The 22,318-nt window shown below is 39.4% G+C and overlaps 1 protein-coding gene across 2 annotated transcripts in view; it reads left to right on the plus strand.

Moving 5' to 3' along the window:
* The window catches only part of PDS5B (PDS5 cohesin associated factor B), a 70,694-nt gene that overhangs the window by 4,992 nt on the left and 43,384 nt on the right, over nucleotides 1-22,318 (plus strand). For both annotated transcript variants that reach the window (XR_015697467.1, XM_014068125.2), the window contains exons 2-3: nucleotides 17,659-17,781; nucleotides 19,609-19,812. Coding sequence is in view for 1 of the 2 variants with exons in the window: in XM_014068125.2 (XP_013923600.1) it covers nucleotides 17,674-17,781; nucleotides 19,609-19,812 (312 nt within the window). In the remaining variant the exon portion in view is untranslated. The remainder of the gene's footprint in view (nucleotides 1-17,658; nucleotides 17,782-19,608; nucleotides 19,813-22,318) is intronic.

Here is a 22,318-nt window from a genome sequence, read left to right on the forward strand (position 1 = left end):
TGCTCAGCAGAGCATCGTGCTGCCGCTGTACGTGCCATGCATGTGCTCGGAAGCCTTAAAAGACAGGTAAGGAGCTCAGATGGGCCCTCCTGAACACCGTACCTAAATGGTATCTGGTGCTCCGGGCAGGCTCTGGTATCGTACCGTCTGCAACCTGCCACTGATATAAAGATAGATAGATAGATAGATAGATAGATAGATAGATAGATAGATAGATGATAGATAGATAGATACATACATACATACATACATTCTCTCTCTCTCTCTCTCTCTCTCTCACACACACACACACACACACACACACACACATATATATATATATGTGCTATAGTCTAAAATCAAAATTACAAGGATACTTATGTTTAGAAAGGAATAGCTTCTAAATTCTGGTGGTAAAAGTCAGAATAGGAAAATAGGAACTCCTGAAGCTAAAATAACATATTATATACTATTAAAACTCATTATTATTGTTAAATAAAAGTTTCCACCATATTCAGACCAGTTTTATTCCAACATTCCCACTGTGGCATCCCCATAGTTGTATAATATAGTTATTCTTATGCGATGATGACAGGAATGTCCAGCATTGGGGTAAAAAAAATATGATCAACCTTATTATGACATGTGGAAAGATAGCGGGGATATCATGATCAAGATATGACCCCAAATATTGTGGGGAAGTGAGAACAAAAATTGGATGGGAAAATTTAATGTTCATTTCTCTCAAAATATGACCCAATGGGCCATAGATTGTCTATTGGGATTATATAAATGATAAACTGTTAAGAATTGAATGGGATTTTTTTAATGTTATCAATGTCTCTATGATACAAGTGCAATTTAGTAAAATCGAAGTGCTAAAGGAGATGGATGGAAGTAGAAAAGTAAGAGACTGACTATGAAATTGTCTGAGAAATGTAAATATAAGGCAATATAGTCATAAAATTTCTACAGAAATACAATAAATATAAGTAGATTAGATCTAATGAGATATTATTTAACCATAAATTATGTGCAGGATTTGTTATAAGATGAAATCAGATTGCTTAGAAACTGGTCGTAACACTAGCGAACATTTAATTGACTGGAAAATTATCAAGAAAGTTCATTTATGGTTAGAGCAGATGTTTTCCTAAAATGATCAATAATGGAGTCAAGTAGGCTGGAAAAGATATATTATGTCTTGCTTAAAGCCTCTTCAAATAAAACACTACCCAACTGATAAAAATGAAATGAGCAGAAACTGTAAGAAAACATATTCTGGTTAACTGTACAGCAAAGCCAAATTTGAAGAGCAGATTGCTAACTTAAAAAAATCCTGGTTGGTAGAACTAGTGGTAGTGATTAGTAGACAGACTAGCAGGGAGAAATAGATTATATGTAACTGCAGCTCATTCCCAACAAATCAAGGTGCAAAAGAATTCTTGTTTCCATGTACTTTTACTTTATTCCTCAGCAGTGATGGTTAAATTGAAGTTACGTTTTTGATAGCAGCATACCAGTGTCCCAGATGCTACAGACTAGCACTGTTAGAGAACATCTGTTTCCTGGAGATGTAAGAATGTTAGAATAGCCCTCTTGGATCATAGAAAGCCTATATTAATCCACCATTTTTGTTTCCCTCATTGGCCAGCTAAAAGCCTTTACTCTGCTCACAAGCAGGACAGTACCTTCACCTGCTATAGTCATTCTACAACTGATATTTGGCAGCATTTTGCTCCCAAGTCACAAAATTATCTTTTGGTCCTCCTTGTATTTATTCAGTCCAAGTTAGTGCCCATTTTCATATTTTATAATAAAGAGTTTCATGGAAGAGATTCTTTCATTTTATTATTCTAAATCTACCATTCAGCTTCATTGGATGACTCTTGGTCCTAGGGTTTTGAGGCAGGGGAAAAACAATTGCAACTGCCCAATTTCTTCATGATATGCATTATTGTGCACACCTTCATTATGTTCTCCTGTTGTTTATTGTTTTCCCCAAGCTGAAAACTCTTATATTTTGCAATGTTTTCTTGCATGGAAGGTGCACATGTTCCTCATGATTTTGGCTATGTTCTTTTGTACTTTCCCCAACTTTGGTGTATACTTTTTCAAATACCAAATACAACTATAGACAATATTCAGATATGGATGCATTTTTATTTCTATAAAAGCCTTACAATATTAGCATTTTAATGAACTTTTGCATACACATCTGCTTGGCATCTTTATTGAATTATTTTCTGTGAGTCAACAATATTTTTTAAATTAGTTATAACGTGTGTGTGTGTGTGTGTGTGTGTGTGTGTAAAATTAGGATTTTCCTCCAATGTGGATCACTTTAAAATTACATTTAACTTCATTTTCTATCTCTGGCTATTTTTCCAGTTAATAGGGATTCTTCTGTGGTTTTCATCACTTTGACTAATTTATAGGATTTGAAAACTTTTATCAGTTTAGTAGAAAGGTTGGAAATCTGTGATTTGTGGGCCATACCTGTTCGGTGAGAGAGAGGGACATAGCAACTGTTTGCTTTGCTGCTCAAGAGTGCTCACTGCATCCTCTGGTTGCCATTTTTGTGACAGGTCTATTAGCTGCCTTGGTGGGGTGGGAGCAACAAATCCTGTGGCAATACCCAACCTTGAAGTAAAGAAGGAGAAGAATGTGGCAGCATGGCATGGCAAGTACAGGTGAAACTCAAAAAATTAGAATATTGTGCAAACGTTCATTTATTCCAGCAATGCAACTTAAAAGGTGAAACTAATATATGAGATAGACTCATTACATGCAAAGCAAGATAGTTCAAGCTGTGATTTGTCATTATTGTGATGATTATGGATTACAGCTCATGAAAACCCCAAATCCGTAGTCTCAGAAAATTAGAATATTGTGAAAAGGTGCAATATTCTAGGCTCAAAGTGTCCCACTCTTAATTAGCTAATTAAGCCATAATACCTGCAAAGAGTTCCTGAGCCTTTAAATGCTCTCTCAGTCTGGTTCAGTAGGAATTACAATCATAGGAAAGACTGCTGACCTGACAGTTGTGCAGAAAACCATCATTGACACACTCCATAAGGAGGGAAAGCCTCAAAAGGTAATTGCAAAAGAAGTTGGCTGTTCCCAAAGTGCTGTATCAAAGCACATTCATAGAAAGTTATGTGGAAGTGAAAAGTGTGGAAGAAAAAGGTGCACAAGCAGCAGGGATGACCGCAACCTGGAGAGGATTGTCAGGAAAAGGCCATTCAAAAGTGTTGGGGACTTTTACAAGGAGTGGACTGAGGCTGGAGTCAGTGCATCAAGAGCCACCACACACAGACGGATCCTGGATGTGGGCTTCAAATGTTGTATTCCTCTTGTCAAGCCTCTCCTGAACAACAAACAATGTCAGAAGCATCTTACAAAACGGACCTGGTCTGTTGCTCAGTAGTCCAAAGTCCTCTTTTCTGATGAGAGCAACTTTTGCATCTCATTTGGAAACCAAGGACCCAGAGTATGGAGGAAGAATGGAGAGGCACACACTGCAAGATGCTTGAAGTCCAATGTGAAGTTTCCACAGTCTGTGTTGATTTGGGGAGCTATGTCATCTGCTGGTCCACTGTGCTTCATTAAGTCCAGGGTCAACACAGCCATCTACCAGGAGATTTTGGAGCACTTCATGCTTCCTTCCACAAACGAGCTTTATGGGGATGCTGACTTCATTTTCCAGTAGGACTTGGCACCTGCCCACACTGTCAAAAGCACCAAAACCTGGTTCAATAACCATGGGATTACTGTGCTTAATTGGCCAGCAAACTCGCCTGACCTGAACCCCATAGAGAATCTATGGGGCACTGCCAAGAGAAAGATGAGAGACATGAGACCTAACAATGCAGAAGAGCTGAAGGCCGCTATTGAAGCATCCTGGTCTTCCATAACACCTCAGCAGTGCCACAGGCTGATAGCTTCCATGCCACGCCACATTGAGGAAGTAATTGCTGCAAAAGGTGCCCAAACCAAGTACTGAGTACATATGCATGCTTATATTTTTCAGAGGTCCAATATTGTTCTATGTACAATCCTTGTTTTATTGATTGCATGTAATATTCTAATTTTCTGAGATTGTGAATTTGGGGTTTTCATGAGCTGTAAGCCATAATCATCACAATTATTACAAATCATGGCTTGAACTATCTTGCTTTGCATGTAATGAGTCTATCTCATATATTAGTTTCACCTTTTAAGTTGCATTACTGAAATAAATGAACTTTTGCACGATATTCTAATTTTTAGAGTTTCACCTGTAGATTTGTGAGCTTGCTCTGAATCAAGATCACGAAAGAACAAGTTTACAACCACTAGTCTCAGTGCAAAACCTTGAAGAGCTCTATTCCTCCCTTCCTTCAAGAAGAGCTCAAACTGCTCATTTAGTCCTATTTACTTTCTGTTTTTTAAACACAGTAACAATCCAAAAAAGGAAGGATCTCTTATTCATAACTGTCAAGTATGCTCAGGAGGCTTTGATTCAGGTGGAATTGAATCAGTATTATTTTTAAAATCCAAATATACAATGTCAACAGGAGATTACTTTCACCTCTCCTCCTGTTGACCCTTAACAAATGCTTTGAGAAGGTTGGTGAGAATTTATTATTATTTTTTCTGTTTTGGTGAGGCCTGTTCTGTGTACCTCATTATTTTTTCTTTGATTACCATTTCTGCTTGGAACAGATGTTAAGCTGACTAACCTATAATTTCTTGAATCTCCCCTGTGTGCCTTGTTAGGGGAAAAGGGGATGCCTTATAAAACAATTTAATGTATCTATTAATCATCAACATTACTCTGAAGTACATTTTGCATCAGTCTTTTTACAGGCTTTTTTCCCTTAAGGCAACCACAACTTTTGCAGCCGGTGCAAACGCTGAGAGAATACTTCACAATTTTCCCTGTGACTGCCTGAAGGCAAGGAAGCATTAACTGATAAATAAAAATAATTTCTTTAAAATTCAGAACATACACTCAGCACAAGTGTTTATCTTAGTTTTGATCTGTAAGCATAAAAATATATAACAGGTTGTTTCATAAAACAAATTTGGAACTTGATGTTAAGGTTCTACTTTGAGAAATTAATCAGTATTGAATTGATTTTGTCTAAGGAATTTAGAAATATTTGAAAGACAGGATTAATTCTGGATTTTTTTTTCTTTACCTTTTGTGGTTCTGAAACTTTGTCACAGCCTTCTCAGCTGTGGACAATTTAAATTTACTTCTTCAAGATCCGGAAGACATGTTACCAAGCATGTTATTAAATAATTCCCACTTGTTCAACTTTCTTAAAGATTATAGGAATTGTAATTGACTTTTGAGATGTTTAGGTTGCAAAAGGTAATTCTACAGAAAAGTATATGAATGTTTATAATAATAAAATGTTTTATAATAAAGTATTGCATAACTACTCTCCAAAGAAGGATAAATGGGACAGGGTATTGTGCTAACATGGTTTCTGTGGTCTGTTAAAAAGATGTATGTGCCCATTGTATGTGATATAGAGAGGTTGCAAATTGTGTGAATTTGAATAATGCAACACTCAATTTAAAAAAGAAGAGGCTTATTACATGGAATGAAAAATTTGATATAATTGAATGACATAAACATGATCATAGCAATGCTAAAATAAGAGGAGTTGGAATGCCTGAATCTACAGTAGATTTTTATGTTTTGCTTTTTATACTACTTTGTGACTTTATTAACCATAAATTTAAAATAAAATATTATTTTTTCTTTGGTGTAATATTTCCTTAATATGCATATAAAATCATGTTTCATTTTTTTCATTGTCTATTTCTATCAAGCTGGAACCAATTCTTCATTAACTATATAACTTTGAATAGTATGAATTTGGATTATGTTACCTTTTCGTGGAATTCATTGTGCATTGATGAACTACTTGTATTGTGGCTGCTTCTGTCATCATTTCAATAATGTGGTTTTTCCTATACCAGTAATGCTCCAGTTTTTACCAGTATGGTTGAGTATTGTGACATGAACAAGGAATTTTTAACAATCCAGTGTTTGCCTTTTGCCAAACGTAATGCTTTTCATTCAAATCAAAATGTTCCCTTTTGATCTACTCTCATGATAGTGAACCTATTGTACACATGCCACAGGTGGCACGCAGAGCACCAGCTCAGCTCCACCATGCGATGTGCCTGCCTCCTGCTAGCCAGCTGATTTTCAAGTCTGCATATGCATGGGGGGGGGCATGTTGGAGAACGTATGCGGGGGCGGGGTTGTGTGAAATTTGAAATTTAAAAAAATTTGTATGCCGCCCATTTGCTTGGTACTCTGGGTGGCTTACAGACAAGATAAAAAAGCATTTAAAAAATTAAAGGTAAAATACAGTTGTTAAAATTACACACCATCCATTCTGTCTAAGTGGGGCTGGACATTGATCAACAGCCCCAGGTCTGCCGGAACAGCCAGGTCTTGGTGGTTTTACGGAAGGCCGGGAGAGTGGTAAGGGTCCGGATTTCTACAGGTAGATCGTTCCACAGGTAGATTGTGAACATGTGTGGGGGTGCAGTGCTCCCCCCAGCCCGTTTTTGCTCCCAGAAGGCTGCAGGGAGGCCTACTAGGCCCAAAATGGGGTGCAGGGGGGTGTCACATGCACATATGCAAGGGGGCAGGGGGCACATGTGCATTCTATAGCACATGCACTTTTGGCACGCAACAACAAAAAGGTTAGCCATCACTGGTCTACTCCATACCAAAGCATTCTTCCAATAATAATTGGTTTATCAATGTAGTTTTTTGTAAATTCTGGATGGGCAGCAGTGTTCTTTTTGGATAGTGTGGCTTTCTCCTTGCAACCTTGCCATGCACACCATGCTATTCTTTTTTTTATTAAAGTTTTTTATTTTTCCATTTCATGTATACTATTACATAACCAACATCATATTGTATTATTAAATGTTTACATCAAGTCATCTTACCAATAACTCCCAAAAACCAATTATTGGCTCTTCTGCTCTCCATAGACGGTATTTGTACTTTGTCCATCAATTTGTTCTCCCTCTCTCCTCCCCCTCCCTACCTCCTTTCTTCCCTCTGTCATCCTTCTCTTCTCAACTTCCCCTTCCGCTTTCCTTCTCCTCCCTCCCCCTACCACTCCTCATTTCTCTCCTCCTCTCCCCCCCCCCTGCCTTCTCTCCTATCCCTCTTGCCTTCCCTTAGCTTTCTCCTCTACTTCCCACTCTTCATCTCATTTACTTGGTGTATTTCAGCTTCTGAGCAAGCTCCCTTTTATGTTGATGGTATTTATAATTCTTTTTCAATATACATATTTAATTTTTCTCCTCCTTTTTAGTAGAAAAAAAGTGGTACAACAGAAAAGTATACATGTATAGTCATTGTGCTTTTAAACCCACCCCCCCAATCTAATTTTGGTTGAGCTGTAAACCTGGTTACAATTCCCAGCTATTCTCATCATTATCTTTATATAGTTATACATCCTTACATGCCCCCAATTTGTGATTCTGTCTTTTTATCACAATAGTTTCCCATTGTAGGTATATTTCATGTTCTATATCTTGGATTAGATTACCCTCAATTATCTCTAGAGGACAATCTTCGCTTTTCAGTGTTCATTACGCTTCTGTTAATGTATCATGTAAAGTAACAGGCGGTAAACATCTCACTTTGTTCATTATCTTAAAGGTTCTATATATGTCCATGTTTCATAGATTTTGACCCATGCTTAGTTGTCCTTCTATTGTCATATTCACTCAATTTAATTATCATGTCAAATAGGTAAATCACAAACCTCTGCTTTACAAGCTCCCCATATCAGATTCATATTTACCGTATTTTTCAGAGTATAAGACTCACCCAGGTTTTGAAGAGGCAGATTAAAAAAAAGTAAGTAGGTAGATAGAGGGATAGAGAGGGGGAGAGAGAGAAATACAGTAGGTAGGTAGGGAGAGCGTAGTTAGGTAGGTAGGTAGATAGATAAAGGGATAGAGAGGGAGAGAGAAATAGAGAGAGAAATAGAAATACAGTTGATAGGTAGCAAGAGAGAGAGTAGGTAGGTGTTCTGTCCCTCCTCCGCTCGTTAAACAGACGACAGGCAAACAACTTGAAAGGAACTCTCTTTATCAGTTCTCGGCTCAGACTGGCTGTGAGCCCAAAAATAACATAATTACACTCTCTGCCTGAAGATAACGGAATGAAAAACAAATTTTTTTTACGGCAACACAAGTTGAACAAAACAAAAGGAAAGCACTTCTTCCAAAGTGTCTACGAATCAGGGTTACAGAAAAACAAAGCACTTATCCAAGTGTATCTTACATAAACCACAACCGATGATCAAACCATGTTGAACGAACCAAGGAACGTTGACTCCTGCAACCAGGGCGTGGCACCATCTGTCCTTTTATCCCCAGAATATGCCCCTAACGAGCCCCAGCTGCATAGTTAATCTTGCATCCTGAAAAGACTCACAGAAGAAATCTGCTGAGTCACAACAGGTAGGTAGATGTTTCCAGGTGTATTTATCCATATGCTGATGAAGGAAATCACTGCCAATCTGTAGCACCTTTCTTTCTGCTGGCACAGCACTTGATCAATGTAATCCTCATCAATCAGTTAAAGAGCTTTCCAAAAGGAAAAAAAGTTTTTGCACTCTGCAACCCTCCCAAAAACGGTCCATTTTTTAAAAAAAAAGCCCGGCATGTTTAGCCTGGGAGGGGGGCTTGCAGAGTGCTCCAGTGGGAGGTGGCCCCCCAAAAAACGAGCAAAAAATGGCCCATTTTTTGCAAAAACAGACCCATTTTCTTGTAAAAAAAAATGCATGCATAGCCTTATGGATACTTATAGAGTGCTGCTGGAAGCTGATGGGCCCCCAAAATAGCCAGTTTTTCGGTCATTTCTGCCCTCCCCAGCCCCCAGGAATTCCTGAAGGGGGGGTGAAGAGGACAGTGTTTCATCAGACCCAGGGTGAGGCAACAGATCCCTCGCAGGTCGGAGAATTGTCTTTTGAATCGGAGCCACCTATTCCTTTGCAGATCACTTTGCAGTTCTAATTATCTGACCTCGCTCGGGTCTCCAGACAGGCCTCCCCCCCAGGACTTCCAACTGGGCGGCTGCAGGGATTTTGGTTATTGCTTGGCCATCCCCTGGTATTTAAATCTAGCGTGGATCTGCAAGCGCCCTAGACACATTCTGACCGGCGCCATTTTCTCCTGCCTTTTCTTCAACACTTGGGACATTGACTGTTTCTGAGGACATTCAGCTCCCATCTTCTGTCGTTTCTTCGGCTCAGTAAGCCAATTCTGTCTCAGTGCCTGATACCATGGCTAACACCATGGATGCTGAATCCAATTCCCAGGCGGGACCTATCACCAGTAAGCGCAGCAGGCTCAACCCTGCTGCTAAGGATGAGGGGGCTGGGGGTCCATCCAAGGGGAAACAGCCCAAACCCAGGAAGGCGTCCAAGGCTGCAGAGAAGATGGCTGAGAGATGCCAAAGGGCCCTTGAAAAGCAATTTCAAAGGGCTCAATCGGTCCAGAGACCTGCAAGGGATCCCTCTCCACCCATGGAGGAGATTGCAGATCCTTCCCTTCCCACTTCCCAGCGGGATAGGTCCCCATCCCTGGCAGGGGAACAGGACTTTGGTGATTCACCCAATCCCTCTAGGGCTTCTCCTGGGTCTCCCTGTCCATCTCTAGCTGAGGAGGCCATGAATGAGGCCTGCTCTATTATTGAGGAGGAATCTTTGTCTCCACCTGAGGCCAGACCCAGGGCCTTGTGCCCTCCTGATGACCAAGGGCATCAGCTGTCCAGGGAAATGCAAGAAGTAGTCGCACGTGCAATTTCCCAGGGGATTGCGGAAGGCATCCAACAGTTAGGGATCAACTTACCTAGACAGGCCAACAACTTGAGCAGGGCTCACGCTGCTGGAACTAAGAACTCACCAGCTAGAGCCTCCTCTCTGACCACTTCGGGAGTCAGTGAGGTGTCCGAGGCAGAGGAAGGTGAGCAGGATGCTCCTGATCTATCAGAGGATGAAAATCCTCTCCCTGATACACCCATCTTCTCAGGCTTATTCAAGCCCTCAATGTTTAGAGCTATCCTTATCAAGGGCAGGGCTTCCACCCCCCAAATGGGTCTACCAGCTCAGGCAGACAAGCCTTCCACTGATCAGGGCAATAAAGATACTATTGGGCCCCAGGATCCTGGCGCGGGGCTCTTCAAGATGACCACTTCCCAGGATCTGGTCCCAGCCCCCCAGCTGTTCGTGGATGTTATCCAGCGCCAATGGGCCCAACCGGGTTTGATGGCTAGTCCCAGTGGGGTAGATAAGAAATTGTATACCATGGAGAGTAGCCTTGAGGATCTCTTAAAGTTTCCTCAGGTGTATGATCCCATTGTAGCACTATCTTCCAATTCAGTGCTTCCAGCCAACCTCCTGGAAGGCTTAAAGGCTGAGGACAAGAGGGCGGAGAAGGCCTCTCATAAAACTTACCTGGCCACTGCATGGGCCATGAGAGCCTCTTCTTACTTTAGCAGGGCTGTTTTGGCTCCACAAACTGCTGTCTAGCCTACTGGCGGGGGACACCAGAGCGCGTCAGGATGTGAATAAAATCATAGTGGCTGTTGAGTACTCTGCCGACACCTCGCTTAATGCCACAAAATTTTCCTCCAGAGCCCTCGCCTCCTATGTCACCTCGTGCCGTCTGCTGTGGTTTCGCCACTGGCAGGCAGACATGAAGGCGAAGTGGAAGCTTGCTTCCACTCCCTTTAAGGGAGGAAAGCTTTTTGGGGAGGCCTTGGATTCGGTCCTCATTGAATCCAAGGATAAACATGAAATCCTGCCAGTGGTCACCAAAAAGACAGACCGCAAGGGTCAGTCCTTTCGTAGGCAGCCCTTTTGGAATGCAGAACCTCCCAGCCGCCTCTGGGGGATTTAACCGGTCATACTTCCAATCTCAGGATTGTGCCCAAGACATGTCATCTTACAGAACAGGCAACAGGGCAACTGCAGGCCTTTCCGACGGGGGTATTCCAACCGTTCCTTTCGGAAGTCGAAGTGACCATCACCGGTCTGCTCCCATAGGCGGTCGTCTCCAACTATACACCGCTCAATGGGAGGAGACAACAATGGACACTTGGATTCTGAATACGCTCTGTCACGGCTTGACCCTGGAATTCCTCTCAATTCCCCCCCGGACCTTTGTCTGTTGTCCCATTCCCAAGTCTGCCCACAAGCGCTAGCTGATGCGGGCGGAGATAGGACATTTGCTGGAGATAGTGGCCATAGAGAAGGTCCCCAAGGGCAGGAGGGCAGGGGGTTCTACTTGATCCTCTTCCTGGTCCCAAAGTCTTCAGGGGGAGTAAGGGCAATACTGGACCTCAAGAAACTCAACATCCATCTAGTGTACAAGAGCTTCAAGATGTAGTCTCTTCAGACCATATTGGGTTGCATCAGGCAGGGCGACCTAACTTCCATCGACTTGAAGGAGGCATACCTGCATGTTCCCCATTCATCCACCGCACTGCAAGTTCCTGAGGTTCCAGTTTGCCAACCAGCACTACCAATACAGGGCCCTCCCCTTCGGCCTCTCATCAGTCCAAAGGAAATTCACCAAGCTTCTGGCCACCATCGCAGCGCATCTCCGATCTCTCCCAGTGAGACTCGAATGCTACCTGGATGACATTCTCATTCATTCGTCATCCAGGGGCAGGCCCAAAGAGATCTCGACATCACCATCTGCGTTCTCCAACGCCACGGGTTCTCAGTCAATCTCGACAAGAGTTACCTGACTCCAACATCCAGAACCCAGCATCTCGGCACGGTGATCGACTCCAGGAGCTGCAAAGTCTTTCTCACACAGGAGCGGGTGGACAGCATCAGATCTCTGGTGAGACGTATCAGAGCGGCAGAGTCAGCGTCCATCATCTCTCTCTCCCAGTTGCTAGGAAAACTAATCTCTTGCATCTCAGTGGTTCGTGGGGCGCATCTGCATGCGCAAGAGCTCCAATGTTTCCTCTTACTGATCCAGAGATGCAAGGCCAGCAACTCCAGGAGGGTGGTGCGCCTCCCTCCAAGGGTGGTTCGATCCCTCAGATGGTGGCAGTCGGAGGCCCTGCTACAGGGATCCTTATTCAAGAAACCAGAGTGCCTGGTCATAACAACAGATGCCAGCCTATACTGTTGGGGCGCTCACCTCCAGACTCACGTAATTCAGGGCAGGTGGTCGCAGGCGGAGCTCACTCACAACATAAAGTGGCTGGAGCTCCAGGACGCCAGGTTTGCCCTGCGTCATTTTCACCATCACATCAAGGGCCGCGATATCCTAATACTGACCAACAACATTGCCACAAAGGCATATATAAACCATCAGAAGCGGAGGTACTGGGCCGATGGGCGGAGCGTCATCTGGCACTGCTGCGGGCGGACCACATCTCGGGGGAGGACAACGTGGCCGTGGACTGGCTGAGCAGGACTACCATCAACAACTCGGAGTGGCATCTCCATCCATCGTTGTTCTGTCAGCTGTTGCAAAGATTCAGCCTCCTGAAGATTGACCTGTTCGCCACTCCAGCCAACACGCATCTCCCTCAGTTCTTCGCCGGGTTTCAGTGTCCTGGGGCAGAAGGGACAGACGCCCTATGATTTTGCTAGCCTCCCGGCCTCTTGTATGCTTTTACACCTCTTCCATTGATACCACTGGTGATCAAGAAAATTCTGGCAGAGGGAGCGGAAGTGTTGCTCGTGGTCAGATGACCAGCTTCACGTAGATCAGGTGTCCCCAAGCTGTGGGCTATGAGGGGTTTGCAACTGGGCCATGGAAACGTCTGGCAAGCACATGCACCCGCATCCTCATTTGTGCAAGCAGCGGGCGAGCGTGTACCTCCATTTGTGTGAATGGCAGGTGCGCGTGCTTGCCACTTGTGCAAATGGAGCTGCATGCACGTGTGCACTTGCTGTCCACTTGCAGAATCCATCCCCTCCTCCCCTCTGCTGGTCTGCAAAGATGGAAACATTGCAGAGCTCTGATGTAGATTTTGAATACAGCAGGGACAGTGTTGAAATTTTGGGAATTGCAATATTAGGAATGACTTTTCATGTGTAGACTGTAATTTGTACACACACACACAGACAGCAGTAATTCTTGACATATTTTGAAAAAAACAACAACCCACATTTCTCTGAATTTGTTTTGTTTCAAGTGTTTAAAAAGTAAACTTTTGCATATTAGATTTTTTTATGTGTTGGATTTTATGTATTCATTTATATTCATAGTTTTTAGAAATAAAGGTAGAAATGTGATCCTTCATTTAAATTGGCTACATTATACTGAAGACCATGATTTCAGCTGTATACCACTTGGGTCAGTGGGTTTTTCCTTTTGAAGGGCTGCTAGGAAAAGATTGGGAATTTCCATTTTTGTATGTGAACTCAATAAATTATAGCTTCTGAACTCAAGAAATTATAGCTTCTTCAGAATATGATTTTGGCTTATGCTGATTTTTTTTACTTGTAGTTCAAAACTCAAAATATGGGTAACAGTATTGTACAAAACTTCAAATTTAGTAAAGATACTTCGGACAATACATGACTGTGAATTTAAGCATCTGTCCTCAACTTTTTCAAGAATCTGTATTATGTCCTAAAAATGAGCACTTTCTCTACTGCTGCCATAAAGTTCCAAGAAAACACACAGATGTTGTAATAGACTGCAGAGGAGTGCTTTGTTCATATCCCCAGATGTTTTGAGCACTTTTTGGAAATTGAATCTCAATCACTGCATAATTTGGAAATAAAGTTTATTTTGGAATTATTATTTTTTTGCTGCTACAGTACATTGCATTTAATATTATAAAGCTCAGTCATACTGAAAGGCTTTAAAATTTTTTGCATTGTAGAAGAAAATTAGGGGAGCACAGAAAGTTGGGTATATGTAGCCATGAGAGATCATTCTTAATAGCTTCCTTGTTATTTTCAAGTGAAATTGTGCTCCTTCTGTAAATACAACTTAACTGTTATGCAGTGTCTTGTCTTGGCATTGTGGAAATTATGGAAGCTACTTACTTCCCATCAAGTGCTATTTTCCACCAATTTTGTTTGGCTGTGAAATACTGATATATGTGAATGCAATATCAAAGTCTGTATGTTGTGCTAATTTAAAGCGGTAACTGATTTTGTGAATGCCCGATAGTATTAAAGCAGCCTTTTTCAATTGGTCTTCCATGAAACTCTTGGTTCTTGAGAGAAATCACAAGGGGTTCTGTGAGAGATTGTGATTTTTTAAAAATTGCTAGCATTTCTAACTGGTGGAAATTTTACACACCATAACTCAGCAATTGACCTATTGCTTTGTTGCTGGATCATTGTAACATGTGAATTGTGCAGGTTAGAAGTTAATTGTATTGTGAAATGTTCATGTTTGTTATTATTATGATAGAGATTTTTGAGGCCTGAAAATTAAGGGAAAAAGTTAAGAAAAGTTAAGAAGCTTTAATATACATTAAAGCATATGTGTGTTGCAGTCAGCTCTTAAGAAATATAGTAGATATTTATAAATATATTGTTTATTTGATTTAGACTTTACTACATCTTTAATTTATTTCTCTTTTATTCTACATTTACTGGAGTACAGTATTAAATATTTTTAAATATTTTTTGCATGTACTTTTTGGGGAGAGTATGGAAATGCATCTAACAAGAATCATTTTCTTTTTTCAAACTCTGTTATTTTATAATAATTGCTTGTCATGTGCACTATTTCAAACCAACAAATTTTAAATGTTTCTAACTATTATACTAATTACATTTATTTAACTTAATTTCCCCTCTCTGGTATGTAGCATAAAACTAGTATGTCGGCCATCCTTTTCTTCTCAAGACCCTTGCCTGGAAATTATCCTCCCTGCAAAGTTTTTGCTTGGAAGGGAGAGGAGAAATTTGTGTAGGCTTATTCATTCTAATACATTAGTTTCCAGATATATAAATTCATAGATTCCTTGAAGTAATTGTTCATATATCGCTGAAGTCTCATTAGTAATCTATTGCAGTATATATGTTTATCATTTTTAAACATATATTTTGTTGAGAAAGTCTCAAATTTTAACATTTGAGAAATGATGGTTGAAGAAATATTTTTTCAGATATATTTTAATATTTATTTATAATTATTCTCTCATCAAAATTAATTTCTTACTAAATTCAATTTTGTAGTTTTTTAGACACAGCTTTGGATAAATATATAGTATTAGGATAAGCTGTTGCCCCTGAGGACGTGGACAAGGCCATGAGAGCTGTGAGTGCCTCCACATGTGTACTGGACCCGTGCCCCTCCTGGCTGGTCGTCAACAGCAGGGAGGTGACACGGGGCTGGATCCAGGCGGTTGTTACTGCTTCCCTTCGGGAGGGGGTCTTTCCCCCCCGCTCTTAAGGCGGCGGTGGTGAGACCCCTCCTGAAGAAACCATCTTTGGATCCAGCCGTTCTTAACAACTATCGTCCAGTCTCCAACCTCCCCTTTGTGGGGAAGGTGGTGGCCTTTCAGCTCCAGCGGTCCTTGGAGGAAGCTAGTTATCTTGACCCATTCCAGTCTGGCTTCAGGCCTGGCTACAGCACAGAAACCGCTTTGGTCGCATTGACCGATGACCTCTGGAGAGCCAGGGATGGAGGCCACGCCTCCATCCTGGTTCTCCTTGACCTCTCAGCGGCTTTCGATACCATCGACCATGGTATCCTTCTGCGACGACTGCGGGAGGTGGGGGTGGGAGGCACTGTTTTACGGTGGTTCTCCTCTTACCTCTCGGACAGGTCGCAGTCGGTGTTAGTCGGAGGGCAGAGATCGACCCCTAGGCCCCTAACATATGGGGTGCCGCAGGGTTCGGTCCTGTCCCCCCTACTTTTTAACATCTACTTGAAACCGCTGGGCGAGATCATTTGGCGGCACGGGATAAAATACCACCAGTATGCGGACGATACTCAGTTGTATCTGTCCGCCCCGTGCCAACTCAATGAAGCGGTGGACGTGATGAGCCAGGGCCTTGAAGCTGTTAGGGACTGGATGAGGGTTAACAAGCTTGTGCTCAACCCAGATAAGACCGAGTGGCTGTTGTGTTTCCCTCCCACCAATTCGGCAAGTATTCCATCTCTCAGGCTGGGGGGTCAAATATTACGCCCCTCAGACAGGGTCCGCAACTTGGGAGTCCTCCTGGATCTACAGCTGACTTTTGAACACCATCTGTCAGCTGTGACCAGGGGGGCATTTGCCCAGGTTCGCCTGGTGCACCAGTTGCACCCCTACCTGAACCGGGAGGCTCTCACAACAGTCACTCGTGCCCTTGTGACCTCTAGGCTGGAGTACTGCAATGTGCTCTACATGGGGCTGCCCTTGAAGAGTATTCTGTGACTTCAGCTAGTCCAGAATGCGGCCGCGCGAGCGATTGTGGGTGCACCTCGTTTCACCCACATAACACCTATCCTCCGCGAGCTGCACTGGCTTCCTGTCGATCTCCGGGTACGCTTCAAGGTGCTACTTGTCACCTACAAAGCCCTTCATGGTAGTGGATCTGGGTACTTGAGAGACCGCCTACAGCCAATTACCTCCACTCGACCAATTAGATCCCATAGATTAGGCCTCCACCGAGTTCCATCTGCCGGTCAATGTCGACTGGCAACCACGCAGAGGAGAGTCTTCTCGGTGGCAGCTCCAACCCTATGGAACGATCTCCCCATGGAGATTCGTACCCTCACCACCCTCCAGACCTTCCGCACAGCCCTTAAAATCTGGCTATCCCGTCAGGCCTGGGGTTAAAGACCGTAACCCACCCGAATTGTATGAATGTTGTGCTTTTAATGATGTACTGTCTTATGTGTTAATTTGTTTGTTTTCCCCTCCTTTCGAATTGTAAGCCACCCTGAGTCCCCCCAGGGAAAAGGGCGGCATATAAATAAACTACAAATACAAAATGCAAATAATTATGATGTATCTTAGTTTTTCTGCATTTCGTTTGGGGAAAACATGGATACTCTTGCTGAGGTGTAAACCTTTGGTTACATCTTTTCTAAGATAACCTTATTAAACAGATAATCGTTCAATAGAAAGTTGTTTAATGGGTATATTGCAGTTGTATTTCAGCTATGCAGTTGATTACAAAATTCATGTACAATAATTTGCAAGTAATTATTGGATTTATTTATTTAAGGTATTTCTATATGCCCAGATTAAACGCAGTCCTGGTGGTTTATGTAAAATGCAAAGTCAACATAAAATCAACATAATATACTTTAAGCTATAGGAATAGATGCCCACATAATCAGCGGGCAGTAGTTAATGCTAGAATACTTGCATAAATAAAACAGTCTTGATCATCTTATCAAAAGCTAATAGGAAAATAGCCAGATTAATCTCTTGCTCAAGGTGTTTTCATAACATGGGGGCAATAGCAGAAAAAGACTGCTTAAGGAATAGGGTCCCCTTGCCTTTATGTAGATGTGGGCTCCTAAACATTGTCTGCCTGCAAACATATATAGACTAGGCAGGTTCTACCTGGAGCAAGATATCCTAAAGCCAAACTATGAATGTATGCTATACATATCCAACTACTTATACAGTTGCCTATTGGCTGTTTGGTCTGTGTTTTGATATTTTTGTGATCAATATCTAATTATTTTTTTCTATACTAGGTTTAAAATAGCACTATGGCTCATTCAAAAACAAGAGCCAATGATGGAAAAATTACATACCCTCCAGGAGTTAAAGAGATATCTGACAAAATTTCAAAAGAAGAGATGGTACGAAGATTAAAAGTGAGTGGGTAGTTTATTATATATTGTGACATTTATTTGGACAGGCCAAAATTGGATGAGTGAAATTGTTTATCTTCAAACAAAAAGGCTAATCATGTAAAATAATAGTAAGATGTTGAAGTTTTTCTGATAAGTTAGCAGAACTAATTCAATGAAACAAAATTCCTTACAAGCATCTCTTTTTAGTTGCTTGTTAAACTGAATTGTGATGATCATTTCCTGCCTAAAATAAGCAGAGCATGGCTTTTGTCTCCGACAACTTTTAAACTGCCTCATGCTCTCTATTTTAATGTTTATGTTTTATTCAATATTTGTAAGTAAACATGTTTTATTCCTTGATCATTTTTAATTAGATAAGAGGAGAAATCTATTTTTCCTCTTATATTTTTTGTGGTAGTATAGCAGTAAGATGATAGTTAATAACTAAAATCATGGTTCGACAACAGGGAAAAAAACCATTTTAAAGTAGAGATGTTTAGCAGTGAAACCGACTGTTTTACGAAGTGTTTAAACAGAGGCTAAAGGCCCATTCAGAGTTATTCGTTGCTTGGAGTCCAACCCCTATTACAAAGCTATTATGGGGGAATGGGTCTGAAGGTGATTATGCTATTTCTGTGATGCTGAGAGTGCTGTTTATTTCATGCTGAGTTTCTGGAGGAATATAAATCTTAAATAAAAGTACCACTTTTCTGAAATTGAATGTGGCAGTATTTTGAATTCTTCCTGCACCTTCTGATTAAAATAATCTCCAAATTTGACAAAGAAGCAAAACATTAAAACCCTATATTGAGTTTGTTTGCTAGACATGGAAGTTTGGATTCCATCAAATTTGGCTGCTTTTTAAAATTGAAATGGATTGAAACTGAATCTCATTGCTGTCTTTCACAGTTGTAGAAAGATGACCAACCTAGAGTTTTTAATATGATGGTTGCTATCAGACTAAAGTGGAATACATTAATACCTTTCACCTATTATGCTAAGAAATATAATAAATATGAGTAATAAAAAACAAATCATCTTCTGAAAATAAATCCTTATTAATACTTTCTGATGTATTTTAATTTTGTTTGTTACAATTTCAGTCTTTCAGCATGAGTTTATAGCATCTTAAAAAATAACAAACATGATTTTTTTTTAGCACCAGTGCACTTCACCATTCACATTTATTTTAATCTTCAGGTCATAAACTATATTTTTATTGCAGATGCATATATCTGTTACCTCTTAATAGGGAAATATAAAGTGATATATAAATAAAAAATATTGAAGGCATTTTGATGTTACAATTGATTAAAGGTAAAAATCAGATTTTCTGTGTGTGTGTGTGTATGTATGTCCATACACAGTATTCTGATTAGAGAAGAATTGATGTTTCTGAACTATGATGCTGGTGTAAATTATTGCATATACCATGAACAGCCAGAGCAACTAACAGAGAAGTGTTAAAACATATAAAACCAGATATATCACTAGAAGCCAAAATTACAAGACTACATCTGATTTACTTAGTCTGTGTCATGCATGCAAATTCATTGGAGAAGGCAATGGTGCTAGGAATGGTTAGTGGAACAAGAAGAACGGGCAAGCAAAGATAAAGATAACATGAAATCTGATACAAAGGGAACATCCAACAATTTGAAAGAAACTCTGCTTGAGAGGATAGTATGGAGACTAGCCTATAAAGTCACCAAGAGTCAGACACAACTAAATGGTTAAAACAATAGCAGCAGCAACAACAACATGTATGTATGCATGCATGTATGTATGATAGTATATGAAATGTCTTGTTTATAATATATTGCTAACTTTTAAACATTATTTTTGCAGATGGTTGTAAAAACTTTTATGGATATGGACCAGGACTCCGAAGAAGAAAAAGAGTTGTATCTAAATCTTGCTTTACATCTTGCTTCTGATTTTTTTCTTAAGCATCCTGACAAAGATGTGCGCTTGCTTGTTGCATGTTGTCTCGCTGATATTTTTAGAATATATGCTCCTGAAGCACCATATACTTCGCCTGATAAGCTTAAGGTAAAGTTGTGTGATTTATTTAACTTTTTGGAATCTGGGTGTGTAACAATGCTATTTTATATTTCTAAACAATTGAAGGTGAATTGCCTAGTAGATCATAATTTTCAATTGCATATGAAACTGTATGATGTGTTTTATGATATGTATTTTCAATTTGGTAGATTTTTACATAGCATTTAGCATATTTGATAATCATGAGGATAATCATCAATCCTCATTGCTTTCTTTATTAACTGGTTTTATTTATATTTATATAAAATTAAAAATGATCATAGTTCTTTTTTTTAATTTTAATTTAAGTAAAATCTTTTATGACAGAATACAAATGGGAACATTATAAATTTATGTTTAGTTAGGAATTAGCAGAAATTCCTTTTCTTCATGTATTCTAAAAGCAATAATTCCAAGATGATGAAGAGCTGAATTCTATTATATTAATAATGAAAATTCTGTCCTTTGTGCAGCATGATTAATATTCACTTCAACTTTCCTTTGATATTTGTCTCTGACTGTCTTAAAAAATTGGTTCCTGTTTTTTACTCCATTTTCCTAGTGGTTTTAAATATTTTAAAGCTAAGTAACTATTAAGCAAATAGGTAAGGTTTAGTTAGATAATGTAAAACAATAAAGCATTTTAAAAAACTAATAACATTTAAATATGTTTTTAGGTAATAAATTGTCAGATTCTGTTTACATGTATCCAATATGTAAGGTGAGCATTATTAATTGCAGAATGCAAGAATTCTCTTGAAATTTTTTTGTAACATTACATTCACATCTTGTCTATTTAGAAACATTATGTACTTTTTAAAAATTGAAATACTATCTTTATCAAGTAATATAGAAAGCTTGCATTGCTTAATCAACTACTAATTAATAAATTATATTTATTTGCAACTCTAGGTATAGTTTGTTTTAAAGACAAAAAATAAAGTATATAGATATATTTATTTACACAATTTGGAAAACAAGGCAGATGGATTTAAGAAGAGCCTTTAAAAATAATTGATGACTTCTCAATGGGGAGGGAAGGTCATGGTACATTAACAAGATTTTTATTTTTTTATGTTCCATTGCCTGTTACTATGTATTCACTGCTGTGTAGAACTGGAGAATTTTGAAATCCATGCACAGACACATGCAACACCAAAAGCTAAAAGTTCAGACAAAATGTAGTGCTGCCAAACTAATACTTAAGGTGATAGAAAAGATAAACTGTATATGAAGATAAACTGTATAGGAAGTTCCATAACAGTAGATTAAACAAAGTAGCAAACAAAGATTTGCTACTACATTAAGACAAGCTGATTATTGTTACCCAATTATTGTTTTCCCACAACAGTTAGGATCCTACCAGGAGTCTAAAAAAAAATTCACTGTGCTTGACTGAAACATTTTCTTTCATCATCAACCTTTGATTCCCATTAGAAAAGATTTCTGCACATTCATGCACATTTGTAGAATTGGAAGTATGATTATTGGAATTGCTGGAAACGTCAGAAGCCTTTTTTTAAAAAAATAAAAGAATTGATGTGCAAAGAAATTTCAAATGAATGCTTCATATAATGTTCATCAAAATAGAGTAGAATGATATCATGTCTATAGGTATGATGAGTCATTCATTTCTCATCTATATTTTCATTTATTGTTCTATTAGTTCTTTCTTGGTCCTTATTCCTGCTTTCTTTTCTTGAATTACGATACTGACTTATATGGTATGCTTAGGTGAACAAGGGTTTTGAAATAAAGCCGCCTAGTGGTTGTGTTAGGAAAATGTTGCTTTAAGAAATTTTCTTGTGAATTAAAGAAATGTGATAATGGGTAATATTATTATCATTTTGTTTGCTATAGATTCATAATACAATATATTTTATGCAGTTTTCTGTAAACTATTTCAATTATTCTTTTGCATATGATAGTGTGTCTAATTTGCCTAACTTAGGTTGATTGAACAGATCAATTATTTTGATCTTTTTAGTTCTTTTTTGTTAACAGTGTAAATTAGTATTTTATATGTAGGGATTGTAGGAATAAAATTAGTATTAGTATTTATATTAATTTAGCAATAACATTAGTATATATATGTTGTATTTCCCACAAAACAAAAACAATGAATTTATACTTTGGTTACCTTTTTTATTTATTAGTACCATTAAGTAAAACACCTGATCATTGCTGCTTTCCATGATTATTTTTTTTCCATTTTACAGGTACATTATCATATGTCTACCTATGCTTTCTCATTTGTATGCTTTTATTATATTATGAATTATTACACATTATTATTTAAACTATATAAAATATTTGATGCAGATGGTTTATATTTAAATGGGTATAGTGTAGAAGTCATCCACCTGTATATTGTAAAAGGGATGAATGAGTATATGCCAGAGAACTGGTTAGATGGTAACCAGTATACTGTAGTAATACTTTAGTACTTTAGTAGCAATAATAATAGCTGTTGATTTTCTGACAAATATAATAAAATTAAAATATGGATAAAAAG

Source organism: Thamnophis sirtalis, unplaced genomic scaffold, assembly GCF_051295495.1.
Source record: "Thamnophis sirtalis isolate CommonGarterSnake01/CBP01778 unplaced genomic scaffold, rThaSir2_p1.2 scaffold_8, whole genome shotgun sequence".
NCBI classification, from domain to species: Eukaryota; Metazoa; Chordata; class Lepidosauria; order Squamata; family Natricidae; genus Thamnophis; species Thamnophis sirtalis.